Raw genomic sequence first — 17506 nt, forward strand, 5'->3', positions numbered from 1 at the left:
AATATTATTCCGCCTTCAAAAGGAAGAAAATTTTGGCACATGCTACAACATGAATGAACATTTGAGGTCATTATACTAAGTGAAATAAGCCAGTCACAAAACGACAAATACCATATGATTCCACTTATTTGAGATACCAAGAGTTGTCAGATTCACAGAGACAGAAAATAGAAGGGTGGTTGGCCAGGGCTGGAGTGGGTGGGGAACGGGGAGTTGTTATTTAATGGGTTCAGAGTTTCAGTTTTGCAAAATGAAAAGAAGTTCTGGAGATGGGTGGTGGTAATGGTTGCATAATAATGTGAATGAACTTAATAGTAAACTGTACACCTAAAACTACCTAAAATGGTAAATTTTACATTTCGTATATTTTATCACAATTTATAAAAGAAGATCCAAGCCTTGATTTTAACCATTTCCCAGTCCTGCCAAAGTCTTCAGATAATTTCCTTCTGATGAATGTTTTCTGCTTTCCCTCCAGATAACCTGCCTTTTCTTTCTTTTTCCTCCTAAGACCAGACTGCTCTCTGCCAGGATCTCTAGAGCCTCACATTGGTCAATGACCCTGAAGAGGGCAGAGTCCAGCCTCAGGCCTCTAGCCCACCCTCTTCCTGGGAAGAAAATGCCTCTGCTCCGAAGGCAGCCAGCACATATTTTACTCACAACAGTCGGCAGATGGCTGTGGATCCCTTCTGTTCCCAGGAATCACATCGGAACTAACCGCGCTGTGCATTTTCCATCACTGGTAGCTATCCCAACGGTGACGTGGGGCATCGTTATTAATAGGTGAAGGACAAAGAGAGAGGGGAAGTGGCTTGGGCTGAGTCACACAGCAAAGTTAGAACTCCGATCTCCCAGCAACTAACGTCGCCCTGGGCTCTGTCCCACACACCTGGCAGCTCCAGAGACTTGCTCCTTTTTGTACTCTGGGTAACGAACTCTCTAGCTAACCAAGCGGGTCTGACTTGTCTTACAGAGAAATGAAGCAAAATCTTCTTCGGGATGGTATATTATGATCTTTCTGTTTCTAATGGTTGGCAGGAAACCGAGTCCCCACTACTTACTGAATGACCTGGAACACATCATCGAAAGTTTCTGGACCCTCAGTTTTCCCTTCAGTAAAATGTAGACAAGATTTATTGGTGCCTACCCCCAGAGAAACTGGATGAGCTAGGGAGAGGAGTGGGGTGCCCTTATCCAATCTATTCTGCATTACCCTTTACACGGGTGAACTTCAAACCTGGCTGAGCATGATAATCACATGGGTGGCCTTTAAAAATACAAATTCCTGGGCCTTGCCCAGCCTGGCTTACTTGGATTTCTTCTCCTTTCTCTCGGCCAAGTGGCCCCCAGGGTGAAGGGAACCCCCTTGATTTGAGCAGCGGGGTGGTCTTTAACTTTTCTATGTAAATCCTCTCCAACTCAGCTTAAAGAAACCTTTGCTACGAGATGGGAAGCATTGCGTTCTGTCTCCTTTGAGCTCTCCCTTGGACTCACTGTTCCCCCAATTTTGGCACTTCTCACATACTGCTTGTTATTTTTACTTAACTGTTTCAAATCTTTGCCTCTTGTTTCCTCAGTTAGCTACTGGAGGGTAAAAACCATGACCTACCCTTCTCTTATTGCCCCGCAAATGCCAGCTCCATTAGCACCTAGTATCTCTTCAATAAATATTTGTTGAATGGCAAATCCTGTAATTTGGAAATCTGAAATAATTTCTTATTTATTTGGGAGACGTTCTGTGTCCTTTGGAAGCTCTCTGGTCACATGGAAAGAACTTTAAACAAAGAGGCAAGAGCCCTAGCTTCCAATCTTGGCTCTGTCACAAACTCCCATTGTGACCTGCAGCAAGTCGCTTGCCTTCTCTAGCCCTCAGTTCCCTCACTTGTGAAACCAGGGCTGATCTGTAAAGTTTCTTTTAGCTCTGGATTTTTTGGCTACTCTAGATAGCAAGGGGCAGCCTTTTTCATGTCAATGTCTTTAATGCCCACCATGCCTAATTTTTTTTCCTCTAAGGACTACATAATCGATGGATCACCTCCAGTTTATAAAATGAGAAACTCAAGTAAAGAACAAGTAAATGCTTTGGCCAAGCTTCCATGCATAGCGTGAGTGTGTGTGTGTGTGTGTGTGTGTGTGTGTGTGTGTGAGAGAGAGAGAGAGAGAGAGAGAGAGAGAGAGAGAGAGAGAGAGAGAGAGAGAGAGAGAGAGAGGGTGTGTGTGGCGGTGTTGCTCATTCCTCACTGCAGCTCCCTGGCTTTGACTGGATTCTTCCATCCCAGAGCTGTTACCAGTCCTTCCCAAGTGTAGGACTGTTAACCCTTAATTATCTGCATGCCCACTCTCTCTGTGAACAACCCAGGGCAAAGATATGACATATTCTAGCTGGGTTTCCTCTTGTCCCTCTGCACACTCCCATGTAGGGTCAGAATGTCCACTGCAGTGTTCAGTACGGTCTGTTCAAATACTGTCCCCTGAGGAGGAAATGAAAGACATAAGACACTAGTCCTTGCCCTCTAGTTGGCCTGGGAGGCCGGGACAAGAATGTGTGGGGAAAAGCTGCCACCATATATAAGGGAGGACCTGGGAGCCAAGTGCTGCTTTGATATATCTCCAATACCTAGAACAGTGCCTGGTACATAGAAGATGCTCAGCAAATATGTTAAAAGAGGTGAAAACTGCCACAGTTTTCAAACTTTTTAATTTTAAGGAAGGGAAAGTCTTTCTTCAATGAAATCATCCCCAAAGCTCACTACATGAAACAGGTGGACGCAAGGTTGCCCTGGTTGAGGGGAGGTAGAGTCGAACCCTGCCTGCTGTCTCCTCTGGGCCCCAGAGAGAATCCTCAGAGCCCAGTTGGAAAACTTGCTGTAAGTCAGTTGAAAAGGAGGGGCGGATCAACTCTTGCTCTTTTTCTTGGTTAACCTTAACCAGGAGGGGATGCTGGCAAAATAAACGGAGGTTTGAAGGACCCAGCCCTCTAAAGGGAATATTTGCATCTGAAAAAGCATTGTCAATTTCTCCTCTCCCCTCATCGTCAAGTTCTAGGGAACTTCAATTATTAAGGGCAGAGGAGAAGAAGTTTTGAGTAGGAGATTTGTGAGTTGGTCCACAAATGAATATCAATGGAATGTTTGTTTAAAGAAAGAAGGAAAGACAAGCATTGTGGTAATGTTCTCCAGTATTCAATAGAAACCCACTGGGTGTTATCCTACAGGCAGTCCTGATTTGAAAATGCAATGTAAAACTCTCACGTGGCCTGGTCAGTGAGTGGATGGTGCTGCCTTTTGCACCATTGCACCCTGCAACACGCTGGCAGCTCTTAACCTTCCTAAGTTCCTGGTTAGCCGTGGCACACACAGCTGCCCAGAGGGGCTACCTGATGAGAGCAACTCTACTCGAAGTCTGCAGGACTGAATGAAACCCACTGCCTGACTTGGCCTTCTCCTTGCCTCCTTGCCATGGCGGGTAAGGGAGGGAAGCCAACCCAGGGAATGCTTACTTGTCAAGGTGGTCCAGGGAGCAAGGCACATCCCAAATCTGCATCTGGAAGACAATTTTGGATAACCAATATCTATTTTTAAAACTTGTCAAAGGGATAAAATTTTTGAATTAAGAGGTCTTCATCATTATCCATCTCATGGCCCTTTCATATAAATCTCTTTACCTGCCCCACAGATTATCCCTGCTCACAGGCGCCAGAAGGGACAGGCAGATAATTAATGCCTGGAACCCTGCTACCGATTGTGTCCCCCGCCAAAATTCATATGTTGAAACCTAAGCCCCAATGTGATGGTATTTGGAGGTGGGGACTTTGGGAGGTGATTAAGTCATGAGGGTTCCCTCATGAATGGGATTCATGCCTTTATAAAAGACCTCACAGAGATCCCTTGCCCCTTTCCACCATGTGAGGCTACAGAAAAAAGACAGCTGTCTTGAGCCAGGAAGAGGGTTCTTACCAGACACTGGATCTGCCAGCACTTTGATCTTGGACTTCCCAGTCTCCAGAAATAAATTTCTCTGTAAGAAATAAATGTTTGTTGTTTATAAGCCACCCAGTCTATGATGTTTTGTTATAGCAGCCTGAAAGGACTGATAGACCCCATTCAATAACAGGGGAAACTGAAGGTGAAAGGAGCTCCCCTTAGGCAGCAAGTCAGCAGGAGCTCCAGCTTCTCCCCAACTGCCCGGCATAGCCTTCTCCTCCACCTCTTGGCCAGTCTCCTGACTTCCCCAGCTTCAAAATCTAGCTCAGGTCTGACCTTGAAGAAGAGGACAGCCATCTAACCACCCCTGCCCTTCCACTACTACTGCTGACCTCACCCCCTTGTCCAAGCCACCGTCTCCCACAGCATCTGGACTAGTCTTTTGTACTTAAATAGTTGAGTTGGGTATCATGACATCTAGTCTTAGGATAGAAGGCTGTCAAGGTTCAAGCTGGAGGGAACCTTGGACATTAGGACAAGACCTTGTCAAACTAAGACCTTGTGGGAGGACTCGCCCAAAGTCTCACAGCAAGTTACGACAAAGCCAGGGCTGCAAGCCAAGTTTTCCTATGTGTGCCTTCTTCGCTACATCCTGAGTTCCTCTGTTTCTTTTCTTGGTTCCTTTCCCCTATGTGCCCATGTCCCTTCTCCCTTCTGACCCTCTCCCCCTGTCCTGTCTCAGAGGGAGGCTCTAAGGATAGCTGCACAGTATCTGTTCTCTGGGACCTTGGTGTTGACTCAAGGGGGATTAATGACCTAAAGAGACACAGCCCGGATGGAGCCTGTGGTTCCCAGCTCTGAAACATAACTGGTCATCCTTGACACTGGTTCAGAAGCCAAAACGATGGCTCCCAGAGTTTTAGATCACTTGCCCAAGGTCACTCAGCTAAGAAATGGCCAGAGCAGGCGCCCATTGTAGGTCCTCAGGCCTCTGCGGCGGCACTCTACCTCGGTCGTGGCTCCAGGCAGTACCGAGAGCCTGCCGACTCCGGAGGCCCACTGAGCCGGAGACAAGTCCAGACCCCACCTCCCCGCTTGGAGCAGCGGGACCCTTATTTGCGCGAGTGGCTCCCGTCCGAAGTCTGGGGGTGGGAGGGAGACGTGGGGTGGGCGGTTCACTCTGGCCTTCTGGAAGGAAGCGGGGCACCCTTGAGGCCACTAGCCGTTGTGAGCCAAGCATCGCGGCTTGTGCGCAGCCCCCCACTGTGACGCGCCTGCGTCGGAAGTCTCCGCTCTGGAGCGGCGGACCGGCAGGCAGCGGGGCCGGCCGCTGGAGTGCGCCGGGACTCGCGGACTTTCTTCCGAGCAGCGCTCTGGGTTCCCGCCTTCCGCCCGCCGTTCTCCCACGCCCCCGGAGTGCCCACTGACCCCAGCAGGCCTTGTGCTCGCGGCCGCGCCCATGCTGCCCGTGGCCCCCAGGGCCAGGGCGTCGGCCTCCCGCCCCAGCGCAGGTTCCAGCGTTGGAGGAGACAGAGGTGAGGAAGTGGGGCGCGCGGGGGGCCTCCTCCGGGCGCTAGCCGGCGAGCGCATCTTCTCCGCACGTCCCTCTCCGCTCAGCGAGCGCCGCCAAACTGCTGAGCCCGCCGGGCCCGCTGCTCCGAGTCGCTCCCGGCACAGGAGATCAAGCGCCCTCGGATAACCGCACTCACTACCTTTGGGGGACTCCATGGGGAAGGTGGCCAGGGACCCCGGGTGTGAGGAGCCGGGGCCGGGACCCGGGTGGGGGGCTGCCCGGGGACCCTCCCAACCCGCTTCCCTTCGCACACAGCCGCCGTCGCCCCTGGGAGGGCAAGCCTCCGGCGTCCCCAAAGACCTGGCGGACTGCGCGCCTCGAGGTACCGGCCTCTCGAGGGGAGAGGGGACCGCTAGCGAGCGGCTGGAAGAGGGGACCTGTTTGCTGACGGGTTTGGAGGTGGGATGGGGTAGGGTTTGGAGACGGAGAAGCCCAGGAGAAGACGCTGGGTTTTTTCTTTCCCTCCCCGTCTTCCGGAAAGGAACCACATTGCGAGGGGGAACTAAGGCAGAGTGTAAACACAAACAACCGCAAAAAGAAGCCAAGAAAAGCTAAGCCCAAAGAAGCAAGCGCAACACTGTTACAAAACTGTCTGGTTTTGTAACAATCGCCCCGCCGCCGGCCAATGAGCGGCGTGGCGGCGCATCACGTGGTGTCATTTTATATAACACTTTGCTGAGACAAGACAGTTATTAGGCGGCGTGGGGCGGCCGGCATGGAGCTCGCGGAGGCAGTGCAGGCACCGGCGAGCGGCAGAGCGGCGGCCGTGGCAGCCCCGATTCCCTCCAGCCGCCGCTCCCTGCTCCGCGTCCCCGGCCCCTAGACGCCTCTTCCTCACGCATGTTCCTCTCCCTATGGCTTCATTTCAGACTGAACAGATGCTGAGCTTGCCCGCCGAGCTCTGCAGCAACAACTTAGAGCTGGCGGAGCCGGCGGCATCACCGGCCCGCGGAGACACGGACCCCCACCCAGAGGCGGCTACAGAAGGCTCCGCACCTCTACCGACTCGGCCGCCGCCGCAGGAACGGCCTCCGAGGGCCTCGACGCCGGAGTGCAAAGTCCTGCTCACGCAGGCCGACGCCCTGGCGTCTGGGGGGCGCCTCCGGGAAGCCCTCGAGGTGTACCGACAGCTCTCGGAGCGGCAGCAGCTGGTGGCCGAGCAGCTGGAGCAGCTGGTGCGCTGCCTGGCCGAGAAAGTCCCTCAAGGCGAGAAGCCGGCGCCGGAGCCCCCGGACGGGAGCCGCGGGGCGAGCTGCGCGCTGGCGGCGGAAGAGGCAGGGGCGGCGACGGCCGCCGAGGCCACCGAGGTGTGGGACGGCTTCAAGTGCCGGAAGTGCCATGGATTTCTCTCAGACCCCGTGTCCTTGTCCTGCGGGCACACCTTTTGTAAACTGTGCCTGGAACGCGGGCGGGCAGCCGACCGGCGCTGCGCGCTGTGCGGGGTCAAACTCTCCGCTTTGATGGTGGCCACCGGGCGGGCGCGCGGGGCCCGGCGGGCTGGGCAGCAGGCGCCGCCGCCGCTGCGGGTCAACGTGGTGCTCAGCGGCCTCCTCGGCAAGTTGTTCCCGGGCCCGGCAAGGGCGTCGCAACTCCGGCACGAGGGCAACCGGCTGTACCGCGAGCGCCAGGTGGAGGCGGCGCTGCTCAAGTACAACGAGGCAGTTAGGCTAGGTGAGCCCACCGTGTCGCCGGGGCCGGGACGGGCGGGGGCACGAGCCCGGCGGGGAGCTGCGGGGTGGACCCGGGCGGAGGAGGGCGCGCGGACCTTCGGATGGACCGCGACCGGAGTGGGGGAGGGGGGCTCTGGAGTTCCGTCTCCGACTTCTCTGTCTCTACTGGTTCATCGCTCTTTCTCTGGGTCTCTATTTCTCTGCTCTTTGTCTTTTTCTGTGTCTCCTGTTAGCTTGTGTGTTTCTGCGTGTCTCAGCCCCTGCTTTTGTTTGTGTCGCTCTGTTTCTCCGTCTTTTTCTTTCTTTCCGTATCTTTGTCACTCTGGCTCTTGCTCGGTGTCACCGTCTGTTTCTCGGGCTCGCCTTCTCCTTCTGCCTCTGCGCGCCCGGGCCCCTCTTAACACCTGCCCGTAGCTTTCGGGCCAGCAGGGGAACTTCGCACCCTTCCCACTCGCGCGCCGGGGCCTCTGGGCTCCCGCCAGCCTGGGATGTTCGGTCGGCGCCTGCGTCTGCCGCTCCCTCCCGGCCTGGGGCCGCCGTGGCTGCCGGGAGTTGTCCCTTCCGGGGCCGCGGCTCCCGGTGGGGTGGGTCCGGCGTGGAATTAGGTCAGGAGAGCACTGGTTGCATAAGGGCCGCGAGCGGCCCGGGCCGGGCGGCCCCTCCTCCGCGCGGGCGGGCGGGATTGTGTAACGGCTGAGGTAGCTGAAGTGGGCCACGCTCGCCTCGGAAACCATCCCGCGAGCGTGTGCGGGCGGGGTGGGGGGAGCGCTCGCGCCCCGTCGCCCTGTGACTCATTGTCACCGCTTCCTATCACACGATCCTTGGCTGAAATAGATGCCCCCCCCCGCCCGACCGCCCGCAGCCTGCGCTCTCGCCTCGAACACCAGCCCGACAGCCCAGAGGGCGACCGGCCAGGCGACGGCTCGGGGATCCCCGGGGACCGTGGGCTGGCTGCCAAGGGGCCCGCCTCTGTCCCGCTTTCCCGTGCCGCCTGAGGAGGGATGGGTGGTTTTTGCAGCCTCAAGGGCGATGTGGGCAGTCCCGCGCCCCGGGCCGCACTAGGGCGCCCGAGTTCCCTCAGGGAACGACTCCCCCCCTCCCCGACCCCCCGCGTCTGGACCCAGGAAGTGGCCGCCGAGCCGCGGGTATTGCCCAGCTCTGGCCGGCTGCCAGGAGTTCGGCGGCGGGGCGCGGTGTCTGGCGAAGCGTGCCGGGGAGGAGGCGACAGGGCTGGACAGACAGGGCTCTGGGATCCCAGGGTGCCCTGAGCCCCACTCGGCTGGGTGGAGGAGGGGGTGGGCTGGCGTCTCCACGTGTTGAATCTCCACCCGAGCTTGCAACAGGTAATGGGGGAGGGGGAGGAACGAGACCCCGTGTGCCCAAGCAAAGCACAGTGTGTGCTGCAAGGAAAGGGACAGAGGAGACTGCAAACTCTTGACTGATGTCTTAAGAGCAAGTAATGGGCACCCAGGCGAACCCTCTGCACACCCCTGGGGGGAAAACCCCAGCAAAGCCTGTTCCCGCAGCAGAAGCTGGAGCCCAGTCCCTGGGGAAGAGCAGGGCAGTATGAAGTAGACAGGTGGCGCCGCTTAAGCCCAGGTCTCCAAGGGAGGTTCCATTCCTTTCAGCGGACCCGTAAGGGCCCGGAAAGCCCCTTCCTGCCCTCCTCCTCCTCCCCCTTTGTTGTTGTCACCACTTTTCCCTGGGGGTTCTTCCTTGCACCACCAGAGGAGTCAGGGTGAAAAATGTCAAGACCTCTTCACCCTTCTAAGAGGAAAGGGACCTCCCCAACAAAGAGTATCTTTGTGCTGGAAGATGGCCAGTCTTTCTTCCTTACTATTCGAAGTACTACACTCCCCTTCGGAAAAAAAGGAACCTGTCTCCCACCCCAGATTCAGAGTCTGGCAAGTTAGCAATGAGTCTGGCCAGCTAGCTAGACTTTGAGCAGATGCCTTCCCCTCTCTGGGCTTGATTTTCCTTGAAGAATGGGTTGATTGAGCCAGATGATCTCTAAAGGCCTTTCCAGCCCTGGCATCTAGTGGTTCAGAGTATTGGTGAGAGCCAACCTCACTTTATTCCCAGAAGCCTTGTCCATTCACATCTGCCCATCTGTAATGAGAGGATGGACGCTTGCAGACGCATTTCTGTTTTCTTCAGAAGAAATTCATGTGTGCTGGGGTTTGTAGACAGAGATGTCGCTGATATCACCGGGAGACTAACTTGGACTTGTCTTCCTGGTGGCAAGGATGGGGGTCACATCTGGCCATCTCTTCTCCTTCCTCCCTGGCCTGTTTCCTTGTGGGCAGTACCTCACCCAGAAGCCAGGCTGCCAGTTGCTAGCCACGGCCATGAAGCAGGGTGCCAGAGTTTCCTGTATGTCAAAGTTGCTAATGCACCACTGACACCACAGGCCCTCTAAGGAACTGCTTGAGAGAAGGGGAAAAATGACTTCTTTACAGGTGGGGAAGCTCAGACCCAGAGTGGTTGGGGGGTGTTGTAGGCAGGGCAATATTAGGGCTGGAGATCGAGCTTACCCCTTTGGGTCCCTAGTAGAAAAGTCCTAGATAACTTGCCATTTTGCTCAAGGTTTTTTTGTTGTTGTTTGTTTGTTTTTTCTCATTTTGGCAGCTCCAAATGACCACTTGCTTTACAGCAACCGGTCTCAAATTTATTTCACCTTGGAGTCTCATGAGGATGCACTGCATGATGCAGAAATAGCATGTAAGCTCCGCCCCATGGGGTTTAAGGTGAGTGTGGGATGGGAGGGATGGGAAGGAATTGTACTGCAGACAGGAACTGGCAGGAAGGACTGCCTCCCTCACTCAGAGCAGGGAGAAGGCTCTTCAAAGGAGCTGGGGGGGGGGTCCCTTGATAAAGGGTGACTTAGGGATCTGCAAGGGAGCTGATCTTCCACTGATGACCCGCAGAGCAGCCTGGGCCTTGTGACACTCTAGAGCATGGACTTGGGAGCCAGACTGCCTGAGTTTATGTCCCAGCTCTGCTACTTTCACTAGCTGTGCGGCCTTGGCAAATTACCTAACCTCCCTGTACCTCATCTCCTCATCTATAAAATAAGGATATTCAAAGCATCTACTTCACAGGGTTTGTTGTGAGGATTGCATGAGCTAATGCATGCAGATACTTAGAACAATGCCTGGCACATAGCGTTGTATGTGTCTGCCATCATCAGCATCATTCTTTTCCCAGGACAGTAGAAAGAGGAGGGAGAGAGAAGTATTGCTGGCTCGTTCTGCCATCTGAAGTCCTTAATGTAGTCAGTCAGCCTGCCGGTTCCCTAAACATGTAGGTCACATGGAAGGGTGGGGAGAAAGACAGGTTCAGCATCTCTCAAGATGCCAGGGTGCAAAGTGTCACTTTCTGCATCTCTGTCAGGCCTCAGGACTGGCCCTCAGCCACATTTCAATATTTTGTTTAGAAGATTAGATTTGAGCCTGGGCTCTACTACCTGCAAGCTAAGTGACCATGGGGAAGTCGCTTCACTCTCTGAACCCTAAATGTCCTAGTTTGCAAAACGAAGGTCTTGCTGTCTGCCCTGATCGCCTCACAGGGATGCAGTGAGGGTTACAGGTGAGCGTGGCCAAGAGACCATTCTGTGAGCTGTAACACTGGCTCTTGGTGTAGTCCTCTCTCTACACAACCCCAGCTCATCCAAGGCTGTGATCCCTTATCTGAATCCCGTGGGGCCAGATAGGTTCAGAATCCAGAATGTTTCCAATCTCACAAAGACCAGGTATTAGCTCTGGACAGCACCCTACAGTCACACACACTATTTCTGCAGGCTATTACATGAAAATACACACTAAGTGGGACAAAGACTGTAACACACATCATCTTAGGTCAGGTTTTGCCACCTAATGATTTTGATGTCAAGCTTATGAAAATACTGGATTATCAGACTGTTTTCTGGATCTGGGAACTTCAGATAAAACATTGTGGAGCTGCATACTGGGCCATTAATGTCAGAGTGAATCTCGTATGTTCTTTCATGAGAAGGTTTTCATGAGTGATGATGGATAAGTATATTCTCTTTCCCAAGGAGCACAATTACAGTTTATTCAAAGTCACCAAAGTCTTAACCCACCGGAGCTTCAGTGGGAGCATTTCAGGCCTTGTAGTGGCGCAGGCCAGTGAGCTGCCTGGGCGTAAGAGGACTTCTCTTGCAACTCTTTCTGCTCTTTCTGCTTAGGCCCCCTAAGGGCTGGGGCCTCCACAGTGCAGTGGGAGACAAGGCTGAGTAAGCAGTGGACCATTTTGGATGAAACAGGAAAAGTGACTTCCCCCGTGAAGGAAGAGTTGGTGGAAATATTAAACAGGAGTTCATTTCCCCAAAGCGCTGGGGTAAGCAGAGAGGCAGTGACGAGAGAACTCTACTGACTTGGGGGTTGAGAGAAGACTTGAACCGAGGCTTCTGATTCAGAGCCACCTCACACCCCGATTTGCATATTTCCCACCATTTCTATATGAAACGCCCCTATGGGAGGAGTTCACCGCGTGCAGCCCTATTCCAGCCACCCAGCCAGGGCTCGGTGCTTCTCAAACTCTCCTGCAGGCGGTACAGCTCCCAGTAGGGTGAGCTGGCTGCCCTGAGCAGGTGGAGTATATATGGGTTGCTTCTTGGTATGATTGGTCAGATCCCAAAAGCCTCTCCAGGCTCCCAGCATTTATCCCCTCTAGCCGCCCTGAAATGTCACACAAGCCTTTCTCCTGAGGGCCCCTGGAGCACTGCTGGGAAGATGCAACAAGCCATGCATCCGGCTCCAGAAGGAGGGGGAGTTCTGGGGGAGGCCCCCAAGAGGCTTGGAGCAGGGGCCACTGCTCAAGAAGGCAGATCCCGGCTGGCCCCTGTAGCCAGGCCCGAGCCGGAGGGCACCGCGGCCTGTAGAGGTGTGTCGGAAGGGGAGGCCCCGCATATTAGAGCGCCCAGCAGCTGCAACCTGGATTGTTTCCTTCACTAAGTTACACTCGGGGTCAGCCGTGGAGGTGAGGGAGTGGGGAGCAGGCCCCTGAGGGGCAGCCTCGAAGCCAAGCTGCCAGGAGCACCTGTCCTAAGGCACGGAGAGAAGGCAGCCTTCTTCCCACCTCTCTTCTTTTTCCTCCCTCTTCCCCAGGATGCTCCTCTCCTACCCCTTAGGGTTTCTCTCCCAGGGCAGTTGGGCTTGGACCCTGAGGAGCCCTAAAACTTCTTATACTATTTCAAGATGTGGCGAGGGAGCAGATGTGAGCTGAGCCCACCGGAGCCAAAGCGTTTGCGCAGGCCCTGGTTAGCCCTCCAAAGGGGCGGTCTGCTTTGCGGGGTGGGGGGCACAGTTCTAGTTCCAGCTTTGCTACTAGCTACCTTCGAGGTCTTGGAGAGATCATGTGCCTTGGCTCACTTGGGCCTCTTCTGATAAATGATCAGTGAATGTAGGTGGTCACTCAGCCGGCAACGTGGACTAGGTGTCTGCTTGACAGACCAGTTACCAGGAAGGCCCATCCAGGCAGGTCCTGAAACCCGGTTAGTATGTGCTCAAATGGGGGCTCTTGCTACATTTGGTACCTCCTCCAATACAAGGGTGGGGCCAGGAGAGGGGGAGGCGGAGTTGCGGGGGAGGTAGTATGGTACAGTGGTTGAGAATTTGGGCTTCGCTATCAGTCAGTCCCAGGCTCAAAACCTGATTCCGCAATTTCCCACCCGGGTTATTTTGGGCGAGTCATTTCTCTGGGTCTCAGTTTTATCTCCTTGAAAATGGGCTTCAGAACAGTTGCCTACCTAGTAGGGCTATAGATAAGATAGTCCTTTTAAAACCCTTCACATGACAGTGAAAACCCATGAAGCAGTTAGCTGGTGTTAGGAATGATAGCAGCATCAAGAGGTGGATAAGAATGGGATTGAATGCTCATGTTTTCTTCCAGGCACACTTCAGAAAAGCGCAAGCCTTAGCCACCCTAGGCAAGGTGGAGGAAGCACTAAGGGAGTTTCTATACTGTGTGTCCCTCGATGGAAAGAACAAAAGAGCAAGAGCTGAAGCCCAAAGGGTGAGTTGAGATGACGTCAGGTCCAGCTGCCCAGTGGGCCCCCATCCCTCTTGTCTTCTCCGGGTGGGGGGAGTGAGGGAGCTGCCCTTCCTGGGATCGGGGGTCCTGAGTGGGTGGCTCCCTGGGTCAAGGGGACAGGAGCGAGACACAAGTGCCAATTGATGGCCCGGAAGCACCATCCTTTTGGCATGTACAATCAGACTGAGCAGTTCCTGCATTTCTGTAGGAGCTGGTGAGGAATGTTCTTGCTTCTTTGACTCGGGGTTTGGGTTGTCAGTGGGAAACAAACAAAACAAAATAAAACCAAATAAGTTAACATGGGGATGGAGGCCCACTGAGGAGATTCTGGCTGTTGGCAAGAGGTCCTGGGTGTGAGGCTGCCTGCAGTTGTAGAACTTTTCTTGGGCTGAGTCACAGCTTCACCAGTCACACAGGGCAGCCAGCTCCTCAGAAGGGATGTTGGGTTCCATCTGCCCTGCCATATGCAGAACTCCAACCTTCAGCTCCTTTGCTAGAAATAAAACACATACAGAATATAAGTCAAGGACTATTACAATATAATCCAAACAGTCATTCCAACCCTTGAGTCCTGGGAGAATGTGGATGTTAGTTTTTAAATACTGGGCGCATTAGTGAAGGCTCAAGCATCCTCAGTTCGTGGACTTCGTTGCTTACTGTTCTGCAATGTATTCTCACGGTGTCTGGCTAGTTGGCCTGGAAGTCGGATGCTAGCAATCAGTGGTGGCCTCTGCTCTCCCACTCCCCAGGCGCCTCTGTCCCAGTACAGTGAGGCAGAGCAGTGGATGAAGAAAGGGCGCAATAGACAGGAGTGGTTTCTGAAGGCTCCAGAAAGGAATCTTTAGCAAAATCAATGAACTAGGGGAAGCTGAGCTCTGGAGGTTCTGCCTCTCACGGAAGGTTTCTTTTCCGGGAAGTTGCTTTGGCCTGGTTAGTCAGAGCACTGGTGGCAGAGAATTGCTCCAAGCTGTGGACCCTTTCCCAAATCTTAACTGTACTCCATAGTGTGAGTAATAATAATAATAATAATAGCTAACATTTATTGAGTGTTTCCTATGCACCCCGCACTGTGCTATGAGCTTTATGGGGAAGATATAATTTAATTTCCACAATGTCCCTATGAGGGTAGGTACTATTATTTATCCCCACGTTACAGATGAGACAGATGGGAAGCTGAGGCTTGGTGACTTTCCTGAGGTCACACACTTAGTGATTGGTGAAAGAGCAATCAAACGCAACCCCACCTGCTTCCAGAGTCTGCCTTGTGAGCTGCTCCACCATCCTGCCTTCCAGGAGGCCTTGTCAGGAGTCTCAGCACCCACTGCTGGGGCTGGGGGGAGAGCAGCAATGGAATTATCCAGGTCTGGGATGGATGGACAGAGGTGATTAGAAGAGCCTTGACTTTTGGGGACAGAGTGTGCAAAGGCCAAAAGAGGCAGGTGTTGGGCTCAGGAGTGAGTGGTTTCTTTATTCTCATTTGTCCATTTCCCAGTTGGCCTGAGAGGCTCTGGTATCATCATTTGGGTTGATCTCTCTTTACAGCCCGATTTTACAGACCACCTAGTGTCATTTCCACAGCTGCCTTAACGGGGCAGGGCAACACATTGTGCTAAGCTCTGAGACCCAAAGAGGCATAAGCCACAGTGTCAGTCCTCAAGGACCTACCTTACAATCTTGCACTTGTTATATAGTGTAATATAAATTTCGGACAATACAAGCAAGCATTTGCTTGTGACGAGTGTTCTGGCGTTCTGAAGCTAGGGTGAGAATTTAGAGGCGAATTTCCACTGAGTGTGGCGAAGGCATGGCAGCTACTTAAGAACACTGAGGACCCTCCGCTGTGCTTATTTACTGGATTGTTCCCATTCCAGGGATAAAGATATGACACAGATGGTCCAGGTTCACTTGGGATTAATTAGCTGCCTTAGCCACTCACAGGCCTGGGTTTCTTTTTAATGTTTGTATTTACCTCAGATTCTTTTCTGCCCTCTTGACCCATCTGGGTCTTTCAAAGGCTGACACTGAAGTGGAATTGACTTCCATTCGTATGTGGCATGCTCATTCTCACTGAGAGTTGACCCCAAATTTTGTTTTCCAAAGCCACTGAGAAGGCCTAGTCTGAGATCTTAGGTATTAAAGGAAGGAGGTCAGTGCTGCTGTTACTTCTGCTTTGTTTCCTTCGAGTTCCCTCTCTGCCTCTCCTTCCCTCTCACCACACTCTACCCTTTTATCCTTGTACTTTGGGATGCCCTGTGGCCGCCCAGTGCTCTTTCTGGAAGAATTCCAGGGAGATTGCTTCAGAAGTGGGTTGGTTGGTCCTGGTGGGCCACTCGGGAGGGCTTCTGAGAGCCAACTTTGGCTCCTGTGGAAGAGGAGCCTCTGAAAGCTGGCATTTATGGCCCTGGGCACCGTGAGTACCTCCCCACCTCACTCCTTTACCAACTTACAGCTGGGAGGAGATAGAGGCATCTGCTGAAGACTTTGGGTCTGAACCCTAGGCCTCTCCCTGCGCCCTGGGATGGCTAATGTCTTAATTCAGTTCCATCCAGTGTGATGGGTATTTACTGGACATCTGTCACGTGCCCTCCAGAAGGTGACCATCTGGTTAGAGAGAAAGACTTATATCTGCAACGCAATTTGAGGCTAACACAAGACTGTGTAGTGTAAGGTGCTATCTTATGGTGTAGTCGAGAACACAGAAGGGGACAGGAGAGATCAGGGAGGCTGGGGGAGTAGGGGAAGGTAGTGCTGGAGCTGAGCCTTGAGGGATGAGCAGGGCTTGGCTATGTGGAAAGTGCTGGCGTCAGAAGGAACATCATGAAGGAACTGCTGGGGGCTAGCAAAAGAGCAAATCAAACCAGAGAGAGTTTGGTCAGAGTTTCGGTCAGATTCTCCTGATCAGTTAATACCCTATTACCCAGAACAAGGGGTGGAGCGCCCTTTAGTGGGTCTCAGCGGCAAACTTGTGAATCTGTTTTAGAAGTGAGTGACCTGCCTTCCTGTGTTGTGTTACATACGATAGATACATATGTATATTGATAATTGGCACTTTCACAGGGGAGAACTGAAACAAGGATGTGGGCAGCTGATGGCGCAGCGTCCACGCGACCGCACATCTTTGACTCACGGTCCCTTCTGGGTCTTGTACCTGCCCCCGCACCACTGCCCCCAGCTTATCAATTGCAGAGGAAGCCAGCCATAGACTGGAAGCGGCCTGCCCCCAGTCCTTGACGATACCTGACATTCTCTGAAAAGTGAAGGCCAGAAACGGGGAGGAGAGACTAGAAGAGGGAGGAAGGTTGGGTTCTGCTTTTCCTAACATTTCACTGCGGAAGGGATTCATGATCCAGGGCTGATGGAGGAGGGAGCAAAATGGGCAGGGTGGGAAGAAATATCGAGGAACCTCGATGACATTTGTCACCTTCTACCCATGGGGGTGTCGCGGACACGACTCCAGGTCCCCCAGCTGACGCTTCTCTCCCGCCTTCACCTCTGCCTCTTTCCTCCTAGGTAGGTTTTGAAATCCCCCTGCAGATATTTCTACGGAATGGTAGCAGTGGAGTGGTGGTTTGTACCTCTGGCAAGGCTGACAAAGGCATCTGTAGTGCCTTTAAAAAATCCAGGTTCTCAGGCCACACTTCAGACCTGGGGGAGCCGGGCATGGGAACTTAGAACCTGGAGTTTTCCTAAGCTCCCCAGGCAATTCCGATGCACTGAAGTGAGGACCCCTACCCCACTGTGTCGGGGTCTCTGGTCCAAGGCTTCTTCCCTGGAGTTTGGCCCCGCAAGCTGTGCCCTTTGCCCCTTCCTCCCCCCGCCCTTCACCCAAGCACCTGTAGAAACTTAAGTAGTGAAGTCTTCTGTTTTATGTCACAGCTTCTCCTTAGTTTCTTTTCACCATCACTCCCGGGGGCTTCTCAGGAACATTCTCCCGATATCCTGAAGCTGTTGGCACCTCACCCTAGATTAAAGGAACACGTAGAGTCATTGGCTACTGAAGGCACCAGCCATAATCTACCAGAGTTGTCACAGGTAAAACTCCACTCACCCAGTTCGCTCGTGACGCTTCGTTTGGCTGTTTTGTGGGCAAACGTGGGGAGTGAGCCCTCACCCTCCTACTTCATTCGGTTCCTGAGAAAGAAGAAATGGAGCCGCTCATGGCTGCGTTCTTTGCTAGAAGGCTATTTCTTAAAGATGAAATTGGATTTTAGGCAGGGGCCCGGGGTTGATGATTTATTACGTTTAGTTTTCAGTTCTTGGTCAGATCCAGCTGAAAGAGAGAGTTG

At 53.3% G+C, this 17506-nt stretch overlaps 1 protein-coding gene and 1 long non-coding RNA gene across 6 annotated transcripts in view; both read left to right on the forward strand.

The window, feature by feature from the left end:
- LOC103008444 (uncharacterized) overlaps positions 1–1729 on the forward strand; it is an 86689-nt gene extending 84960 nt beyond the window's left edge. Inside the window, exon 9 of the long non-coding RNA XR_450642.2 lies at positions 512–1729. This is a non-coding gene — a long non-coding RNA (uncharacterized LOC103008444). The remainder of the gene's footprint in view (positions 1–511) is intronic.
- A 3501-nt stretch (positions 1730–5230) lies between these two features.
- The window catches only part of LONRF3 (LON peptidase N-terminal domain and ring finger 3), a 38346-nt gene continuing 26070 nt past the window's right edge, over positions 5231–17506 (forward strand). The window contains exons 1-5 of one of the 5 annotated variants that reach the window (XM_057538087.1): positions 5231–5458; positions 6366–7167; positions 9795–9913; positions 13080–13202; positions 17097–17252. In XM_057538087.1, coding sequence (XP_057394070.1) covers positions 6375–7167; positions 9795–9913; positions 13080–13202; positions 17097–17252 — 1191 coding nt within the window. In that variant the 5' untranslated portion in view covers positions 5231–5458; positions 6366–6374. Of the gene's footprint in view, positions 5459–6139; positions 7168–9794; positions 9914–13079; positions 13203–17096; positions 17253–17506 lie in introns of those variants that run through there. The other 4 variants (XM_057538085.1, XM_057538086.1, XM_057538088.1 and 1 more) reach the window with 4 other exon arrangements.

This window comes from Balaenoptera acutorostrata, chromosome X (assembly GCF_949987535.1).
Source record: "Balaenoptera acutorostrata chromosome X, mBalAcu1.1, whole genome shotgun sequence".
Taxonomy (NCBI): Eukaryota; Metazoa; Chordata; class Mammalia; order Artiodactyla; family Balaenopteridae; genus Balaenoptera; species Balaenoptera acutorostrata.